General features: G+C 37.4%; 3 protein-coding genes across 3 annotated transcripts in view; 1 reads left to right on the top strand and 2 right to left on the bottom strand.

Annotated features, from left to right (window-relative positions):
* Nucleotides 1-5: 5 nt before the first annotated feature.
* On the bottom strand, nt 6-3,382 carry LOC132200067 (cell division cycle 7-related protein kinase-like). Its single transcript, XM_059625256.1, has 9 exons — nt 3,250-3,382; nt 2,531-2,823; nt 2,267-2,480; nt 2,121-2,214; nt 1,922-2,064; nt 1,728-1,869; nt 1,256-1,670; nt 1,052-1,201; nt 6-659 (listed from the first exon to the last, which is right to left on the bottom strand). Exons 2-9 carry the CDS (start codon nt 2,787-2,789, stop codon nt 340-342), a joined length of 1,737 nt encoding a protein of 578 aa, XP_059481239.1. The 5' UTR covers nt 2,790-2,823; nt 3,250-3,382; the 3' UTR covers nt 6-339.
* Nucleotides 3,383-3,663: 281 nt separating this feature from the next.
* On the top strand, nt 3,664-4,913 carry LOC132202010 (ER membrane protein complex subunit 7 homolog). The gene is made up of 4 exons (XM_059628620.1): nt 3,664-4,039; nt 4,109-4,367; nt 4,425-4,499; nt 4,678-4,913. The coding sequence occupies exons 1-4, from the start codon at nt 3,690-3,692 to the stop codon at nt 4,807-4,809; spliced, it is 816 nt and encodes a 271-aa protein (XP_059484603.1). The 5' UTR covers nt 3,664-3,689; the 3' UTR covers nt 4,810-4,913.
* A 46-nt stretch (nt 4,914-4,959) lies between these two features.
* The window catches only part of LOC132201614 (voltage-dependent calcium channel type A subunit alpha-1), a 29,896-nt gene continuing 15,078 nt past the window's right edge, over nt 4,960-19,777 (bottom strand). Inside the window, exons 22-38 of the mRNA XM_059627913.1 lie at nt 19,652-19,735; nt 19,478-19,594; nt 19,348-19,413; nt 17,394-17,485; nt 16,355-16,508; nt 16,172-16,299; nt 15,916-16,118; nt 15,756-15,860; nt 15,601-15,707; nt 14,913-14,948; nt 13,559-13,671; nt 13,465-13,480; nt 12,368-12,501; nt 12,101-12,196; nt 10,945-11,072; nt 10,305-10,479; nt 4,960-9,890 (exon numbers count right to left, since the gene is read on the bottom strand). Of these exons, the coding sequence (XP_059483896.1) occupies nt 9,230-9,890; nt 10,305-10,479; nt 10,945-11,072; nt 12,101-12,196; nt 12,368-12,501; nt 13,465-13,480; nt 13,559-13,671; nt 14,913-14,948; nt 15,601-15,707; nt 15,756-15,860; nt 15,916-16,118; nt 16,172-16,299; nt 16,355-16,508; nt 17,394-17,485; nt 19,348-19,413; nt 19,478-19,594; nt 19,652-19,735 (2,415 nt within the window). The 3' untranslated portion in view covers nt 4,960-9,229. The remainder of the gene's footprint in view (nt 9,891-10,304; nt 10,480-10,944; nt 11,073-12,100; nt 12,197-12,367; nt 12,502-13,464; nt 13,481-13,558; nt 13,672-14,912; nt 14,949-15,600; nt 15,708-15,755; nt 15,861-15,915; nt 16,119-16,171; nt 16,300-16,354; nt 16,509-17,393; nt 17,486-19,347; nt 19,414-19,477; nt 19,595-19,651; nt 19,736-19,777) is intronic.

The following is a 19,777-nucleotide window of genomic DNA, read 5'->3' on the forward strand; positions in this document are numbered from 1 at the left end:
TATTAACGTTTCTTTTATTTTTATTATCAGGTTTTAAAATTTTTGGGGATTACATGCAGTTTTAAGCTATAATTTTTTAACTACGTCAAAAAAGTAAAAATAATTCAATTTATGTCAAATAATTAAAATTTCCCAATTTATCGGCTGTACAGCCTAGTCTTAAAAACTAAAAAATTGCATTTTCACCCAAGAAAACAGAAAACTCTTGAGCATCCAACATTTAAAATCTAAAACAACTCCTCCCATCTAGAGTTTACACTAACACTTAAATTTTGGCAGGATAAAAGCAGGATGTTATCAAGACCAGAATTAAAATCGTAAAATATTCCCTTAAAGTCGTCAATCGCTTGTGAGGAACGGATGCTGCAATGCTAGCTCGGCAGTGATTCGAGTTGCAGGATTGGGGTCGAGCATCTTCGTCAGGAGATCAAATGCCTCAGCAGGGAACTCTTCCTTTTTGGAGTTATTCCCCGATGGGCAGAAGCAGGGCACCTCTATGGATTGTGTGGTCATGGAAGGACTGCAAACTCTGCAGAGGACGCTGCTTGTTTTGGAATGCATTGAGTCAGCTTTTGCGTTGAGCCTGTTGGTGCGCAGGGTGGTGCACAACTTTTGAAGGTCAAGTGGAGGGCAGGACTTGTCACACACAAACACGCGATCTTATATTAAAAAAGATTGGAATTAATACATTAGAAAGAAATTTAAATTTATAATTCTAATTTAAAAAAATGTATGCGATACAAGTTTTTTCCATTTCAAAAGTATAAGATTGATAAAAAAAAATTTAAAAAGAAAAAAATGCCTCATTGTATTCAATTATCATAATTGAATTTGTTCTCCTAAAAAATTATCATCTCATCTTTTGTGTGTTGCTACAACAAGACATCTGAATTTCCTTTTCCACACCTTTGTGATATTATAAGATAAATTCAATTAGAATAATTTAATGTGTCATTTTTATACCTTTTTTAACAATTTTTATCACTGAAGTAAAAAAAGATTATTTATAATTTTCAAATGAATTTTTGTTAAGTCTTAAGTCTAAATTTACCTAATTTCATGGCAACTTCCGAGATGACCTTTGTGCCGAACATGGTCGTTATTTCAGACAAGGCAGTCATGTCGTCAGGAGATCGGAAGAATGGGTACGAACCACTCAAGATGGACAAGAACATCACTCCAGCAGCCCAAATGTCAACAGCTGTGCATCAAATAATTAATAAAAATGTAATTTAGGAATTTATTTAACTCTTACCAGGTGTTTGTTGGATCGATTTGAGCAAAACCTCAGGTGGTCGGAAGCCAGGTGTTCCAGCCCTTGGGGCAACTAACTTTTTTGTCCTGCTCAGACAAATTTCACACAGTTGACTTTTTTTGAAGCATGGGCACTTTGGCTTAATTGGAGCTGCTGCCTTGTTGATACTGGAGGAAGAGGGCATTGGAGCGTTGAGCATTTTGACCTGCGAGTTCTTGACTCGCACAAAACTGGTCTTGTTGGGGTTGCTGATGGTCTGCGTTGACAACTTGGGTAGTTGCGAAGGTGCCAGCATTTGGAAGAGGGGACCGGTTGTCTTTGACTCTGGCTTTTTATTTGGAATGATGTTCTTTTCGTTATTGTGTGCCTGCAGAACCACTCGGCCAGACGGAATGCAAGCAATCTTTTTTTGGGGCTAAATTTAGAATTGATCAGTTTTAAAACGTCTATTTTATTTTTATAAAATAATTACTGATAGGGCATTTTCGATATCTGCCTTCCTCTTCCTTCCGTTTTCTAAAGCAGTTTCTGGCAAGGTGTTGGGTGGTTTTTTCACCTCAACAGTCTCACTAGGTTTAAGCCACTGAGCAAGCCCGAAGTCAACAAGCAAAAACCTGAAGATAAATGATTTAATTTTCATATATTACATTACAACTTCTTATTTACTTTTTCAACTGTCTATCGTAGAGGAAATTTCCTGGTTTTACATCTCTATGGATGACATTGAACTGGTGCACTCTTCTAAGAGCAATCAACAAGTTTTTAATGTAAAGTCTTGCCTCTGAAGCGTCCATGTCCAAAATATAGTCCTAAATATGAAAATACATTTTAAAAACCAATGAGACAAGATTTTTAAAAAACTTACCTGGAATTTATCATGTCTAATATATGGCAGTATGAAGGCAACATTGCCTTTGTTTCGAACACAACTTAGAATTCCACAAACATTATCAGTCCCGCTGAAAATTAACAATGATTTCCTTATTATATTTAATTTCAAACTAAAATTACCCAATATCTTTCAAAGCTTGCATTTCCTTTTTTATTCTGGAAGGGTGGCAAGTAGGAGTTACGTGTTTTATGGCAAATTTCATATCGGAGTTTTTCTTTGCAGTTGCGAGATAAACAGATGCAAAGGTTCCTTCTCCGACTTTGCACTGCAGTTCGAAATGTTTTGCCAGATCGGGCAGTAGAATTTTAATCTGACTTGCTGCGACGTCTTCATCTACAAATTTTTAATTATTAAATCTCACTGGATTGATTCAGGAATATTACCATCGCAAGATGAACTGCCGTCCTTTTTGCTAGGACTAGAAAATTCTAACTTGTGAAACGATCGAGCTTTGGAGAAGGACGTTTCTAAAAGTGATGACTCTAGGGCGATCGAAGTGTCTGCCAAGGTGGTGTTGGCGGACAATGTCTTGAAACTCAGATCGATGGCATCATCTTTATCTTGATCCCTGTAGAGGATCGACGAAACTGCTGCGGCCGCGATTTGGTAACGCAATCGGTGGTGGAAAGGCAGCACCTCCATTTCACTTCAAAATTTTCCTCACACATAAATTCAGCTGGAGAAAATTAAAAAACACAATTAATTAATGTATTTTATGTATAGAAATGAGTGTGAATTTGAACCTTGAGAATGTAATATGTATAAAATTATTCAAACAACCACATCACTGCAGACGCGGCGCAGACTACAATTATGTAAACAAAAATTAGCGCCAATAATTATCAAAAAGTAAAAATCACTTTATTCTACCTAAAATTTGGGCGAAATTAAATTTTTACAAAAATTATGAGTTCACTAGCTATGTAAAGTTTTGAATATAGCACGGAATAATGAGGTAATTGATAAATAAAGGGGTTAATAATGTTTTTAATGATTGGTACTGCAAACAATAAATTAGCGCCAACTCAGAGCGCCAAAGTTAAGAGTTAAATTTTTATCTAAATTAAAAATAAACAATCAAAAAGTTTTGCTCATTCCTTACCATCACCTAATGAAGGTGTGCCCTGCGCGAGCTTGGGTTGAAAAACCCACAGTTTCAGGGCGATTTTCCTAAAAATTCTGGCAGTGTCCAAAGGGCGCTGACGCTATCCTATTCCCGCTCAGCAGTCGGCATTGCCGCTTTTTTGCGATGCCATCCGGTTGGCAGCGTTGTTTGTAGAGAGTGTACAAAGGAGTTACGAGTAATTCCTAGAATACATATTTTTAAATTAAACATAATACATTATGATATTTAAGATAAAAGAACACCTATAAATTTTAATTTTTTTCTTTTAACCTTGATTGAGAGTCATAAATACAATGATCTCCAAATTCACCTAATCACTTAATTTTTCTTGTGTCTCTTTTGTTTCACTCTACCGGCAGCCCTGCTGACATAAGGGGGAGTGGTCTTGTTATTCCAGTTTTATTAGAACATCTTGAATGTTGCAAGTGTATTGTGGAAAGTGGTGTGATTTTTGCTGTAACATTGTGCGCTGGTTTGGATTTTTGTCCGTAAAATCCAATACCGAAAACTGTCTCTCGCTAGTTAACGCTGTTAAGCTTCAATTTGAATTCTCAAGCTCCGAAATTCGGCCCGAAATGAAGACTTTGACGTTTTTGTTCCTGGTCTGCCTTGCTGCAGCTTCTCACGCTGAGTTGCTTTCTAACAACGACGAGTCGCTCTACGTAGTCGAAGGTCGCATCTTTCCTGCTGAAGGGGAGTCGGCTAGCACTTGGCAGAGGGAAGCCAGGATTTTGGTCAACGGAGGGGAGTACTTGGGATTCTTAAAGTGAGAAATCCTTACATATGAACATTCATCAATGATCAATGGCACTAACCAAATTTAAATAATTTCCAGACACGATGGCTCGTTCATCATCAGCAACCTACCTTCAGGATCCTATATTGTCGAGGTAGCGCATCCCAACTACTATTACGAGCCTGTCAGAATTGAGATCAACACCAAGGGAAAATTCCGAGCTCGCAAACTGAACCACCTTCAACCCTCAGTAGTGGTTCAGGTGCCTTATCCGTTGAAGCTTAAGTCCCTCGGTAGAATGAGATACTTCCAGCAGCGAGAACAGTGGAGGATTACAGACTTCCTGTTCAGCCCCATGGTAGAATATCTAATAAGAAAATTACAATAAAAATAAATTAAAAATTTTCATTCCCAGGTCCTGATGATGGTTCTGCCTCTTGTTTTGATCATGGTCCTCCCCAAGATGATGAATGACCCTGAAACGAAAAAGGTAGGACACAATTTTTCTTTATTTTTATTTTTCTAATCTCGGTTTATATTTTGCTCTTTTTTAACAATTTGGTTGGCTTAAGAAGTTTATTCGCAATTGGTTTAGCGTTTTTTTTTTTTTTTTTGCTTTTTTTTTGTAGAAATAAATACATGAGAATAATGACGCGTCTCTGAAACAGGAAATGGAGCAACTGAATAACATGACCAAGTACGACATGCCCGAGATGTCTGAAATGATTACATCATTCTTTTCTGGTCGCGAAAAACCCAAGCCCGTCAAAGCTTCTAAAGCCAACAAGAAGAGACAATGAAGAAATCGAACTAACTTTCTCTGTTAAATTATTATCATTATATTCTGAACTTCAAAACGTGTGATCAAATAAATAATCGAATTCATGCGTTACCTCGTTAGTAAGTTTCTTCGTTTAAATTGTGGAAAGAAAACAAGCAAGGGGTTTAGTATAGAAGTATTTATTTAAAAACTTTTCAAGCAACATCCTGACACTAAATATAAATACTACAGTTGGGAAATTATTTCCAATATTTTGTTTGATCTATAGATATATTTATAATTTTTTTTTAACTTTTATACCTTTTGTAAATCTTTAGTTTCACAGGTGTGATGAGAGAAAGAATGAGTTTCCATACAATTATTTTTAAAGCTGCAACAATATTTCCATTTTGTTCATATATTCCAAGATACTGCAGTCAAACACACATTGCAGTAATTATGATATGATTTTTTATTTTATATATCCTAATCGATTTCACTGTTAGTTTTACCGGAAATGAGTAAAAAAGCGTGTGCAAGTAAGAATGTGTTGCTTCTCATCCATTCCTTAGAACGGAACCGAAAAATGCAGCAAATCAACACCACCGTGAATTCTCTTTTTGTATATTATTTTTTTCATACACTTGGAGGATTACTCTTCATACAATTTGCGTTTTAATACCGCGGAAAGTCCAAACTCATACACATCTCTTTGAATAGAGAGTAATTTCCAAAGTACAAGTTAGTATATAATTTTTAATTTAATTATTTCGTTTCAACTCTCTTGCCATCAGACTGCTATTAGGGGAGCAAAAAGCAACAAATGGCGCGACCGAAAATTTGATTTTTGTGTGTGTTTATGTGTGTGTTATGTGCAGTAACATTTGAGATTGAGAGATAGAGAAGAGAGTTTATTACAAAGCTATAGTTGTGTTACCAGTTTGAAGTTGCAAGGGGCAAGTTAGATAAACTCATACCAATGAGAATTTGAAAGTTTTGGGCTGATAAGCGCGTCATTAAACTCGTCTGCCATTGCTGATACATAAATTTCAAGCATTGGGGAAATCATAAATATTTGTATAACGCATATTGGTATATAAATTTACTCAAATTTCCAACGATTCCGTAAATTTTTATGTCCTTTTGGTATCTATTGTTATAAGATTTTAAAGTTTGATATCGATTATTGCACCCTATAAACAATTTTTTTCATCAATCAAAGTGAACATTGCTAAGAATTGTGTTCCATAAATCATTCTATTGAGGAATCGTTAGGCAACCAGTCGGTCTCGCGTGTGCCGCCGGTGGTGGCAGGCAAGAAAATCGTTAACATCTCTGTGTGTTCGGTGAGAGTGAATTTAATAAATCGAATAATATTGTGCAAAAGTTATGTTCGAAATGGTTCTCTTCAAAAGAGGACATACATATCGTGTGTTGTATTTGGCAGTTGACTCAGTTAGTAATAGTTTGACGGCTTGTTTTTCGTAGGTTATTTATTTTGAGAGTCCAATATACGATCAATGGCGCTTCGTTTGATTCTCATAATGTAACAAATGGTTCACAAGCACACCATTTCGATAGATATATTTTTTTGAAAAATGGGAGGTTTTGTGCCGAAAATCATTTTAGTGAGATGCGCTACAGGAAAGAGGAGATTCCTAACAACTGCCGGCGCCGTTTATCATTTCACAATCAAAGATTTACACGTTCTGCGGGAGTTGTTCAAGAGGGAATGCAGTTGTGATGAGTTTTCTTTCTTTTTTCAATGCTCTGTCAATATTTCAAGGATACCAACATGAAAATTGTCTTTTAATATCACAGACGAAAAAAATTTATATCATTTATTTACACACATGATGAATATTTCGTAAGCAGTAAATATTTTTGCAATTTCTTGTTCAATATTAAAAGCACTTATCAGGAGAGATTTAGGGTGTGTACAGCAATTATCATCGATCGATATACGCCTTGTAACTTTTCATTTAATGCATTAGAAACAATTACAGAAAATGGGGACAAGAAGTTTTAATTTGTTATATATTTTCTTTCTTTGTATAAGAAACATATATAGTCAGCATTTCATAGAAGTGGCAGAAGAATTAAGAATTTGTGAAAAATCAGTGGTGGTTCCATGAGAGTAACTCATCATCCCTGCGTCGAAAAGTTTTCGTCAATTTATGAAGCATTTTGATTTAGAATTTCGCATTCCCAGCGAGTGTCCAATCATTCAACAGCTATAATATTTTTAGAAAGAGAGCGAGAGATGCGCTTTGATAATTAATTTCATTCTGTACAGCAAACACAACTCAACATTAAATATAGATATACTCTTGAATGAAAACAACTACCGATAGAAATCCACTGCTTATTTGATTATCGAGGTTGATAAAAGAATCGCCAACACTTTGTTTAATAGACTCTGCGTAAATATGTAAACTCAATTCGTCGTAAAACAACAATTATTATAACAGAGAAAGAGAGATTTTATTCCGCGCTTGGGTCATTGTGCTTCTCGAATTCACGTAGATTGGAAAGGGAGGAGATGTCACAGCTCATCAAAACCATCAGAGACAGAAGTAGTTTTGAACGGAAAAATGCTTCATTATACAAACGCTATTCGATAATTTAATGATTTATCATGAAGTAAGTTTTCCGATACAAATGTATCTCCTTCTTCGTCGATAAGAGTTTCGATTTGTAGTATATACAGCGGCACGCACCCTTTCCGATTAAGGATAATTAGTATGTATGAAAAACCGTTTCTTACTTCTATTTTTTTTTATATACTCGTTACACTCGGAAAGTACAGTGGTTCTTGTTCGACGCAACTTGCTCTCACACGCGCACTGTCTTTGGTTTTTTTTCTCAATATTCTGACATTCATCACCGTCATAATATTTGTATGGGATATTCACAGAATGATGCCGAAGAATTTTACCCACTTCTTGAAGTGGGCCGCTTGTTTTGAACAGACGTACATTTTGGTTCTTAAGTTTGGAACGCTTAATTTGTTTCAAGTCTCTTTGGATTTAATAATATACTATTTACACTGTTTCTCGCGGTTCTTTCTTGGGTTCTTGGCGGGGGTTGGGGGGACAATAAATGCTATAAGAATCATCGCACTACGCATGGACTTGCAATGCAATATCGTACAGGCAGCCAATGAATCGGAGGTTTCGTACGAGTGAATCGTGTGTGAGTGTGAATTCTATATCGTTAAAAGGTATTCGCAGGAGCTGCATGTTTTTCTGAGTTTTTAGTAGTAAGTAGTAATAATATAAATGTATTTAATAATGTTTCTATACAATTAGCATTCGTGATTAATTCGTCATATATCCATATTATATCTTTATGCAAAGTTTCCTCGTATATTTTCCTTCTGTAATTAATAAGGTATGAAATATTATTCAGCATATATGTGGCAGTTATTTTTTGAAGAGACAAGAGATTTTCAATCTCTCTTCTTTATAATCTGTTCGCTTCCTTCAATAGTTTCAGTTTCACTCCTCAATTTCTGGCCAACGTGCAGCTTGTGTGTGTCGTGGTTCGTGGTACCTTTTACTTAATTATTCTCAAACGAATCGTTATCGCAGAGTCTTATACGGTTTACTCTAGTAAATGGTCGAGTTCGAGCAGTGTACGTGTGTATATGGTGAATTTGGTAGGATTCTCGTTACATTAAATATGAAATTCAGTAATAATGTGGCAAAATTCACGTGTCATTTCGGAAATTTTCATCAAAGGGGCTGCAAACTGAAGGAAAATTTAGATAATTTTCTTTTTGATTAGAAAAAATTTGATTAATGATGATTCCAACAGTTTGTGGTAAATCGTTTTTACGCCAAAATTTAATACAGCTTTTACGATTTCTCAAGTAAAAACCTGCTTTTTTAAACCAATTTTCTCTTTCAAAATTGTGCTCGACTGATAGATTCCTTTCACGGATTTTGAGTTTCCAGCTCCTTTAATCGATCACAATCCAATGGCGCAAGACACACTAAATTTTTATGCTTATGATTGCATGTGTTTCCGACGCCTGGAGGGGCATACAAAATCAAATCGACGAGCTCAAATCACTCTATAATAATGTAACAAGTGAAGTAACAATTAAATCGTGGTGGTCAACTACAGTATTAAGTACGCAATTAGTGTGTGTGTGTGTGTTGTTGATCCCATGTCGTTGAAATTCACCTCGAATGTCAAAAACCGAATCGATTCATTTCGCCGTGTGTGAGTGTGTGTGTCATTTAGTGATTCAGACAGAGGAGGGTTAATTTGCGGGGGTCGGGGGGTTCGCTCAGATTCGTCTTTAGTCCTACGCAGATTCGATGGGTTTGTTAGCTGGGGGGTGCGGGCAGGGCGTCGGGAGAGGGCGGAATGAGCGGCGCGAAGTCGGAGCAGCTCACTGCGGCGGCTCCCGTCGCGTAAAACGAGTCTCTTCCCTGCCCGCCGGCCATTGGCTAGCACCAGTCATCCTCGTCTGAATCACTGTGGCGCGCGGCGCCGCCGCCGGCGCCGCCCCGACGTTGCTCGCGTGGCGTCGTGTTCGGCGGGCGTCGCTCCGACGAGCCGGGCTTGAAGCCGTTGGGCACCGGTGACGGCAACTGGCGGCCGCTGCCGCTCAACAGGCCGCCGCGGCCCATGGCCATGGCCTGCTCAAAGCTGAGGGGCTCCTCGTAGCGGCCCATGGTTGCCGACACGATTCGGCGGCCGGTGCTGCCGATGCCAATGTAGGGCAGCTCGCCCTTGGGCCCGTGCGTCGGCGACGCGTTCAGCTTGGGAAAGTTGATGTTTGAGTTGGGTGGCGCCGCGCCCGGCTTGACGGCGCCTGGCACCGGCAGGCTGCTGCTGGCCGTCGTTGGCGACCGGTTCAGGTGCGGGAACTGCTGCTGCTGCGGCGAAAGGTGCAGTGTTGACGGCTTGTTGGGTGTGGCCGGCAGCCGTCGGCCGGCGCCGCGTCGTCCACCGCCGGGCGTCAACACCGGGTACGAGTGGCCCGTGTGCGAGTGCGGGTGCGGCGCCTGGCTGCCGTGGCGCCGATGCGAAGTCGGCGACGGACTGCGCGAACGCTGCTCCAGACTTGTGGTGCCGTACTGGTGTCTCGCTGGGGAAGCACCCATCCTGCAAATTTGAACAAATATTCACACATTGTTTGGTTTATCTAACAAGGAAACATAATGAAATTTTAAGACAGAAATTTCAAAAAAATTTACAGAAATCGATCAAAATTAAAAATGAGTTTCTTATGTTTCTTGTGAATAATTCAGTAAGGCCAGGCTCTCCTCGTCTATTATACTCGTTTTAAAAATTTCCGCGTGTCTGAATCTTCTGACTTGTAATTTTGAATTTTGAAGCAATTATGTTGCCCCTTTTCTATTAAGTTCAAAAGTAACAAACCCCAGTTTGAGTTCCGCATGTTATACAAAGATGCATAAAAATCTTGTTTTCAAAAGACTAGGAAGAACCTTGCCGAATTGTCATTAAATAGTTTTACTTTGAGGATGTTTGAGGATTTCCAAAAAAAAAAATCCATACCTCAACCTTGCAGGGTACACAAGCGGCCTATGGTGATGGAGATGTGGTCCTGGTGCCCTGTGTCCCGTAACCATGTGCGAATGTCCGTGCACGTAGCGGTTTCCGTGACCCTGTGGGCTCGGGCTTCTGGAGTGCATTCCGTAGTGCTCTGGGCTGTTTGACAACGACCAAGATCCTGCTCGGGAAAAGATAAAATTCAGTTATCATTTTTTGGCAAATACAGAAACGTGAATAATATTTTAATATTACTATCTCAGCAATCTAAACATTTTATCTCGCGCTTAGCGTCTAATTCTCTGGCTGACTGATGCGTTTCCAATGATAGGTTTATAATTTTTGCAATCATTTTGTGTTGTTTGATGAAGGAACACGTTCAGATTATGAAGGAGAATGACGAGAAAATACGTGAAAAAAATCGGCTCACTACGGCGGATGGGGTCTTTTTGGCCTCGGAAGTTTTAGCAAAATTCTTGCTAGTGGTGATGCCGTTTTGTCCAACAATTTCTTTTTTCCAAAATAATTTATGTTTTTCAACAATTTGTTTGTTAACAATGTGATGTAACAATTTGGACAAATAAACAACAATAATAATCGCGCGGAAGGGATTTATTTGAAATTTATCAAATTTATGATAACTCACCGTGGCCTCTTGCGTGTCTGATGTCGTGCTTGACCAGGTCGACCACGTTGGACACGGTGTCACTGAAACCAGGATGGTGGTGTGGATGGTGATGACCCCTTGAGGATGGCGAACGGTGCATACCGTGCCTGTAGGCCAGACCACACATTGCGAGTCACACGTGCAAAAGTGCCGAAAAATAAGCGATTGGTTAAAAAAATGTTTATTTTTCATTCGGGACAAGAAGTATCAAAATGAGCACATTTTTTTTTTTGGGGATGAATCCAAACAGGGAGAAAGAAACATGCTCCATGAGCTGCAGCAAAATCTTGAGAGTAGGTTTCGTGCGAGCTAAAGTTTGATAATTTTTTTATAAAATTTAAATTGCTCAGACACGTTTTTATTTTTTGGCGGTTTCTGGCATGCTAGGATCATTCTGTTGATCTCTCATTGGCTCTTCGAATTTTCTATTTTGATTTTTTTTTTAATTTATTATTTTTAAAACACTTAACATGATTCATCGTTTCATTTCGCATGCGTTTAAAAAATAATGCATTTTTGAAATTTGGAGATTGGAATTCCATAATGTGAGGGGTGTTGAATGGAATAATGCTTTTCCAGGTATTTCACTAACAAGGGAACGTTTGAACTGTTAATTTTTCATATGCGTAAATTATTTTTAAAAAAGCGTCGAATTCTCACAAAACGTAGGTGAATGGATTCCAAATTTTTTTATTCAATTTATTAATTTGAGTTTCCCTTGTGAGTTGGATTAATGATCATGGTTGTCTGTATGTTCATATGAGTTGTGCTTTTTTAGTGTGCGTTTTTGTGTTTGTTGTGTATGTGTGTGTGTGGAAAGCATGCTATTATTTATGAATTGAGCCTCAAGTCAGTTGTTTTATGGCGGACACATTAACACTGATCACATTCCACTGCTGATGCTGACAAGCATTTTGCCTCGCGTCTGCACGCTCAAAGTTTCAAGCTGTATATAATTATTATCGTTTCCAAGCAGATGCGAAAATGACACACGGAGACGTGTTTGTGGTGATCATTTTTTTTAAATTCATAATGAGAGGCTCATAGCTTTTCAATACAATGAAGGAGAAAAGAAGTGACGGATTTGATGGAGCACTAATATTTTGCAGTGCATGCCATTGCCAGCTCCGCTCACCTTACGTGGTGACCATCAACTTGTGTTGGGGAATGATAGCCACCTTGTTGGGGATGTGGAGGGCTTCCCGCACAAGAGTGCGGAGGCGATCCATACCTTTGTCCAGCACAATTTGTGTGTGTGTTAGTTTTAAAGGTTTTGCTCAGAAGGTTTTGGACTTTTTGGTTATGTTTTTCAATTTATAATTTCTTCAAGTTCCGGAGGTTTAGTTCGCAGGAATTTAATCGGGGCAATCGCTTTTTTAACAAGATAAAAATGAAAACGCACCTTCCATGTCCGTAGTCAGGCTGGAGGTGACCGTGGTCGCCGAGACTTTCCATTGAGGGGTGCGCCGAGAGTCCTCCGGCAACCGCTCCTGCTGTCGTTCCAGCTCCCACAACTACATCAGTCAGTTCCATTGTCTGCAAGGCCAAATTTATCGCTTCAGAATTTTGAAAATGAATCGAAATTGCGAATTGGTCTGTTGTGTTTTGTAATCGAGTGGATGAGAGAAAGTCTGCCACTGAGATTGTTGAGAAAGAATGAGTTTGAATTTTGTTAACACTTATTCAAAATACTCACCAGCTGGAAATGGGATTTTGTTTCAGGGATGCTTTGATGGAACCGTTTTTCAATTTTATTGATATAATTTTATACAGTGCATACCAAAGTGAGTGGAGATGGTCAAAAGAGATATTTGAGTATGCAAAGAGCGTGCAACATGCATAGTAGTAGAGTTCAAGAAACTACAAACTTTTGTTTATATGCATAAATTATTACTTTGGATTTTTTAGTAAGTAAAATGCTAATTTTTCAAGTGAAATTCTACCCACCGTTTGCCTAAAATTAATGCAAGTAGAAATTAATAGTCATTTAACACATTGTATCAAACTGCTGATCAGAAGTAATGAATTGCTAATCAGAAATTCTAAATAATTTAGATATTTTGAATTCGTCTAATCATCTGAGCTTGTCTCATCACTTCTGTACAAAAAGACGCCTAGAAAAATCTACCCTTTTGTGACCAGAAGCATAAAAATAAAATCTAAATCACAAAATACCAAACTTTTCTAATTTTCATTTCTATTTTATGCTTCCAGTCTTGCTAAGTTATTATTTTTTCTGTATTAAAAAAATCTACACAGTATTATCACTACTCAAAAATTGTTTAGAGCTCTAAATAGCCCATGTTGAAAAAATCTATCGACTATGTCTGTATTTTCTTTTCTTTCATATAGACAAAAATATTAATCCAACTATAATAGCTTGAAATGAGCAGTATGCTCACTGTACACGAATTGAGTTGGGAAAAACTGAATCTATCAAAAATATTATCAAAACGGTTTTCAGAACTATCAGTGGGGTGTAGTCAGTAGAACCTTCACCTTATTTTTGTTCCCCCTGGAAAAACAGGCAAAATTTATGAGTCGATGTTCTCCAAATTCGCCTTTCAAAAAATCCCGTCGTTACTGAATTTACCTGAAGCTCGCGTTTCTCTCTACATTGGAGGTGAGGCCGACCTTCTCCTCGTCCGTCCCGTCCTCATGCTTATTCCAAGCCATGTCCATGAGGCAGTTGAAGAACGATGACTTCTGCAGAGGAACAAGGTTTTGCAGTTTTCCTGGTATAAACAGCTCAACCCAGACGATAGCCTCTACTTCACAGACTGACCAATTACAGAGCGTGCAGACCAAACAGATTTAAGCATGCAACGTGCAACACACGATTAAACATCTACGGAAGTGGCTATTTGAGTTTTTGTATTCAAAGTTATTTCAATTTGCAGGCTACTAAATATTTGAGAAAGTGAGGATATTAAGATTAAAAAATTAGTAGATTTTTAGAAAGATATCAGGCAAAAATGCATCGGCAATGACTTTTTTTTATCTTGAACATATTCAAAATTTTATCTATTAAAAGAGCAATATAAGATTGCCGTGTCTACTTTGTTACTAAACTACGATTCATTATTAAAAAGCTTTTCTGTGCTCTAGGTAAGTTTGATTAAGAAGCATTATATGTTGATTACTCATGAGGCTAAGTGATTTAACTTTATATTTTAAAACTACCACCTTGCAAGTTACGCCTTCTACTGAAGTTGTACCAGAGGAATTGATAAATATTATCAAACAACCACTAGAAATGAGAGAGATTTACACATATATTCTAAGTAAGGGAAAATGTCTCTAATTGGTTCTTTTGGACATTTCCCCTTTATCCGAAGAGACAACACCGGAATACATATTTTTTTTTGTATAGGAAAAAATTATAATCACTGGCAAAAGTACACAACAAATATAACCAATAAAGAGAGAGTTGAGGAGCATTTTTGGACGCAAAACTTCTTAGCAACTAACCAACAAAGCCCATCTTTTCAATTTTGAAAACTCTTGTATGATCTGTCCACGTGTTTTATCAAAAGTGTGATTAAAAAAGGGGATTTAACTTAATAGAAATTTGGGAAATCTACAAATCTAGTGGATAGAGATTGAAAAGAAACGCTTTGATTTGATAGCACGGTGTCTCCAAAGGCAGAAGTCTTTCAGCTTTTGGAAACTCCGTTGGAAGAGAATGCACCAAGAATTAAAGAAGAGAGAGTGCTGATGTAAGAGAATGAGAGCAAGCTGAAATGTATAATATAAAGTTCTCGGATTTAGCTCATCACGCAGGATTACAGTTTAGGCATGAAGATGCTTTTTTAATGCTAGCGAAATACGATAGCCTGGCAAAAGGCAGTTTTTTTACTGGGAATTGAACAAATTTTGACCACAGTTAGCATCTCCATACGCAAAAATATCTTAGAGAGAGAGGGTGATGTATAATGAAATTTTACCCCTGGAGGCGAGGGTGTTTGCTCCCCACTCTCATCCTGTTGGAAACACAAAACACCATCACTTAGTATACACACTCAAAGTAAAGTCAGTGGCGAGAGTCTCTTAAAACGACCCAAGACTCGCAAGTACTGCTTTCCCCGCAAGAATGGAAAAAAAACTTTTTCCGATGGAGAGAAAGAGATTGCGCAAATAATACGGATGGCTTGCTTGATTATTGAACTGAGAAACTAGTAATTGTCATGTATATATATTTTCGTGACCTGGCGCTCTCTGAACTTATATGTTAATCATTAGTCTACTGTGGTTCATGCATACAATGACATTTGAAAAGTAGTGTCTGCATCTTGGAAAAAAGAAATTTAAAGAATCTAACAGGTGTGTGAATCACTGAAATTATAAAGATCGTCATATAAAGACGTTCAATCAAAGAAATTGTGTCTTATGTGTGTATTAATTAACAGCGCTAAGTCTACCCAAGATATATATGATATCGTTTATCTGTTAAATATATAATATATTCTATCACACGGAAACTATGACACATAGTCAAGTTTATATAAAGAACAGATATATATATATATTTCAAAATATAAGTTTGACTGACTGCTGAGAGCCTGCCCATTTGGCTTTCTTAGCCCAAATAAGAAGGCTCGGTTTGAAATTCAATAGGAAAGAAATTTCACTCACAGGCACGGCAGCTCCTTCGATTTGGCCAAATCTGGTTGTCTTCCAATTCTCAAGGATGAGCAGTCCGGCGTACACCTTCCCCACCGTCAGCTTCCCTTTGTTTAGCTCTGTTTGAAAAAATTTAGAAATTGATTTTTAATTCTAATTATTGTCACCGTCTGGTTTCGGAATGAGGCAATCTAGCATCTTCTTTGCTTGAAGTGGCCAAATGTTTTGCACGGTTTCGCGCAGTTCTTCGTCTGCTTGGTCCATTTCGTCGGCTGAATTTTAATCGTTATTTAAATTGGTGCTAAATTTGTGTGTCTATCTACTCACCACAACGAACTTTGATACTCAAATTTTCTCTAATCAGGGCGAATAATGTGGTCGTAAAATGCACTTTCATATCTTTGTCTAAAGGCATGTTCATTCTTATCAGTTTCTTGTACGCTAATCTGTTTGGACATTTTCCTCCGAAGCCGAGCGGCGGATCCATGTTTTTCAGCATATCATACATCTCCGTGTACAATATTTTACCCCTGAAATTAGCAAGTGAGACTGACAATGTTAACTAGGATAATATTTCATTTACGTTGCGTTTGGATCGTATTCTGCCCATATTCTCACAAATTCATCCAAGTGATGAGCTCCGAGAATGGACGAGTCTCTTGTTAAATAATCAAAATTGTCCATAATGACTGCGACGAACAAGTTCAACATCTAAAACACGAGTCGGTTAGTAATCTGGAAGGTTCATTCGGTCGCGGCCGGGTACCAAAAAGGAACAGAAAAAGATGAAAGAGACAAAATAGGCGTAAGCAAGGTTGGAGCCACATCCCTCGCCTTCTGGCTTTTGTGCCCGTGGATCACAGGGTCTGCCTTTTATGCAAGACAGCATAATTGATGGCCACGCTTCTCCTGTTGCACACCTACAAATTCAAAACCTTAAATTATTACCTGAAATTTCCTTAGTGTTAAAGTGGGAAAGTTAAACTGACTATGCAAGTCGGAAAGCAATTATGAGATATACGAGTTCGAAAGATTTTTTTAATTCTAAAAATGGAAAAAATCTAAAATTAATAAATTTGCTAACAGTTTTATTAAACTATTTGGACTATTTTATGTTTTTAAATGAGGATTATTTTATGACTTGAAGGGACTTGTTTTTAAAGGAAAGCTAAATTTTACTTAATTGCTTACCAAGAGAAATATGATGTTATGACCTCTAAATAATTACTCAATAACAAAAGCAGCGCGTGTGAGTGTGGCGTGTTTAATGAAATTTATGTCAAAATACGCAACAAAATGCAAAACTACCAAAGTACAAGAAAAACCAATAGTACAGACCTCAAATCTGTGGTAATGAATTACGTGAGTTAGTATTGTGGATGAAGTACCAAAACTACTCTTGTAAAAACATCTCTAAATACACATTGAAAGCATCTACATTAAACGACTAAAGACGTCTGAATAAATTTAACTGTGTTTTATCATTAAAGTATCGCAAATTTTTGAGAGTATAATGGGAACAATTACTCCACACAACAAGGTGAAAGTGATTTTTTCAGTGATTTTTTTGTTTTAGATTGATAATAAAATTCACCCACTTTTAAAATTTTATTATGCGGTCAATCGAAATAAAATAAAATTAGGTATTAAAAGCAGAGAGGTAAATTGAAACAATAACTTTGCTGGAAATCATACATGATTTAAGCGAAGGAATAATTAAATTGAAAAAACAAAAATTTAATTTTTTGATCAAGTTTAAAATCTGTTTTGGATTTTTTCTCTGATTTTACCCACGACACACTTACCTGAACAACAACATAAGACCCTGCACGAAGCTTCTGAAGTTGTTATGCCTTGTGATTGAGGTCTCAGGGTCGAGGGCTATGTTACCAAACACCTGTGACAGTGGCAAATACGCACCCAAATGCTTATCAATCTACTGCATTGCGGCCAAATAATGTTTTTTTTTTTCAAATTAAGATATTCTGCATAAATCCCCGTTTTTTTTCTAACATACGTTCTTTGTTTTGTTTATGTACACACAGAGAAATAAGAAAATGTAATAACTTTGAGCGTGAGTTAGTAAGTAGTGTGTTCACATAATTAATTGCATAAGTTGAGAAACATGTACAGCATTAGTGTCAACGAACGTTAAATAAATATTGTGTTCAGCGGTGATGAACAATTTTAGTGAATGGACAGGAAGTAGCAAGATAATTGTCTAAATGTACCGTATTGGAAACTATATAGATCTGCTCTAATATGTATTTGGCACATTTAATTAAGGATCGGTTAAGTTAACTAAGATTATTTGGAATCAACTACCATTAAACACAGAGTAATTATAGTATCAAATACAGCGAGCTGACGTACTCTAATTATAAGTAATTATCCAACAAAATGTATAATTTTCTGAAAAGTAGCAGGCACATTTTTACAAACTAATAATATATACTGCTGCAGTTTTACCACTAATGGCTAAGCTGCTGACTCCACAAGGATATCCAATTGATTAAGGCGGCTGGAACATGTGAATAATTTTGGCGTGGTCCGCGAGTGGAATGAGCACCTTACGAGATATAATTGCTTAATGTTTACAGTAAGTAATTTTGACTGCAACACAGTGTCTAAAGATGTGTCGGCGATCGTATACGGCTTCGTCAGGTCAACTAATCAGTGAATCAAATTAAGACACTGGCAGAGCGCTAAGAGTCATGCCTCATCTCAAAAAGGTTAGTGGGCGAGCATCTTATTTCCCTTTCTATATATTACACAAGAATTGGTGAGTAAAGAAGATGTGCATTGATTTTAATTGAGTCTCCGATTATATAGTCTTATAAGAAGCTAAGTAAGAGAAATAAGAAGCAAGGGAGTCTACTATAGACATTGATACAAGACACCAATTAACTAACAATGAAACTCTGTTTCAAATTACTGCTCAAAAAGCAACCACATATAGAATCACCTTGTTTTTCGTCATTGATCGCCCGATACCTGAGCTGCAAAATTGGCTAATTGTGAACTGACAGAGAGAATTGCGGGGGCTTGATTTGCTCAACAAATTTACACCGGAGACCGAGCTACTGCTTTTGCTTTTAAACGAGGGCCGACTCGGACTCACCGAAACAGAAGCAATAGTGCCCCAAAGAAGGTCTGAAAGTTGTTATGGCGATTCAGAGCTGTATCGGGATCAAACTTCATGTTGCCAAAAACCTTTAGTGCAACCAAGAAGAATAAAAAGAGAACATGAAACAAGACATTAAACTAGATTAATCAAAACTGTTGATGAAATTCTTAAGATTATGCTAACCTATAACAATAAGGATGTGTAGTTATTTAATTAATATAGATAGACGGAGTCTACTCCTGGAACTAAATTATTGACTATTCTTGCTCTAAAGTGAGAACTTGCGGCCGAGTCGTAAAAAATTTTAATTTTAATTAATCAAACGACCAGTTGGCAATTTCTCACAGCTAAAGTCATTTATCCAAGGGCATGCACTTGTTCTGCTTGAATATCTGCCTCTTTCAGCTACTTAATATCTCGTCTAGATTTATCTGCTAGGAGAGAACAAATGTGTATGTCTATTGGATAGAACGGGTCCGTTATTTTTGCTCTCGCGCAACTTCAAAAGTTCTCGCATTGCGCTCTGCCGTTTAATCAACGGTTAATTCTGCGTGTAAAATATAAGCCCCCAATAGTTTTCTTAATTAAAATAAATAAATCGTTTTCATTTTAATTTCTGAGTTTGTTCTTACCTGCATTCCAATGATGGCATAGATGAAGAACAGCATGGCAATGAGCAAACATACATAAGGCAAAGCCTGGAAGTATAAGCGAAAAAATTAGCATTTTATTTTAATTTATTTATTTTTCACTTAGGCGTACCTTGAAAGACTGTACAAAGGTCCACAATAAAATTCTAATGGTGTAGCCTTGGCGGAGAAGTTTGATGAGACGAGCAGCTCGGAACAGTCGCAAGAATCCGACGTTGATTGAGTTTTCCTGATTAGGAATGTTTTTTTTATCATGCCCAAATAAATTCCATTAATTGTTTCTTACCCCAAACTCTACTACTAACGCGTCAACTATGCTTCCTATCACAGTGATGAAATCGAATGTGTTCCACGGGTCTTTAAAGAAATTCTGCGGAAGGGAGGAAAACGTTAGTAGGCGAAGGGTTTTTAT

This window comes from Neocloeon triangulifer, unplaced genomic scaffold (genome assembly GCF_031216515.1).
Source record: "Neocloeon triangulifer isolate White Clay Creek 2 clone unplaced genomic scaffold, ASM3121651v1 ptg000014l, whole genome shotgun sequence".
Classification (NCBI taxonomy): Eukaryota; Metazoa; Arthropoda; class Insecta; order Ephemeroptera; family Baetidae; genus Neocloeon; species Neocloeon triangulifer.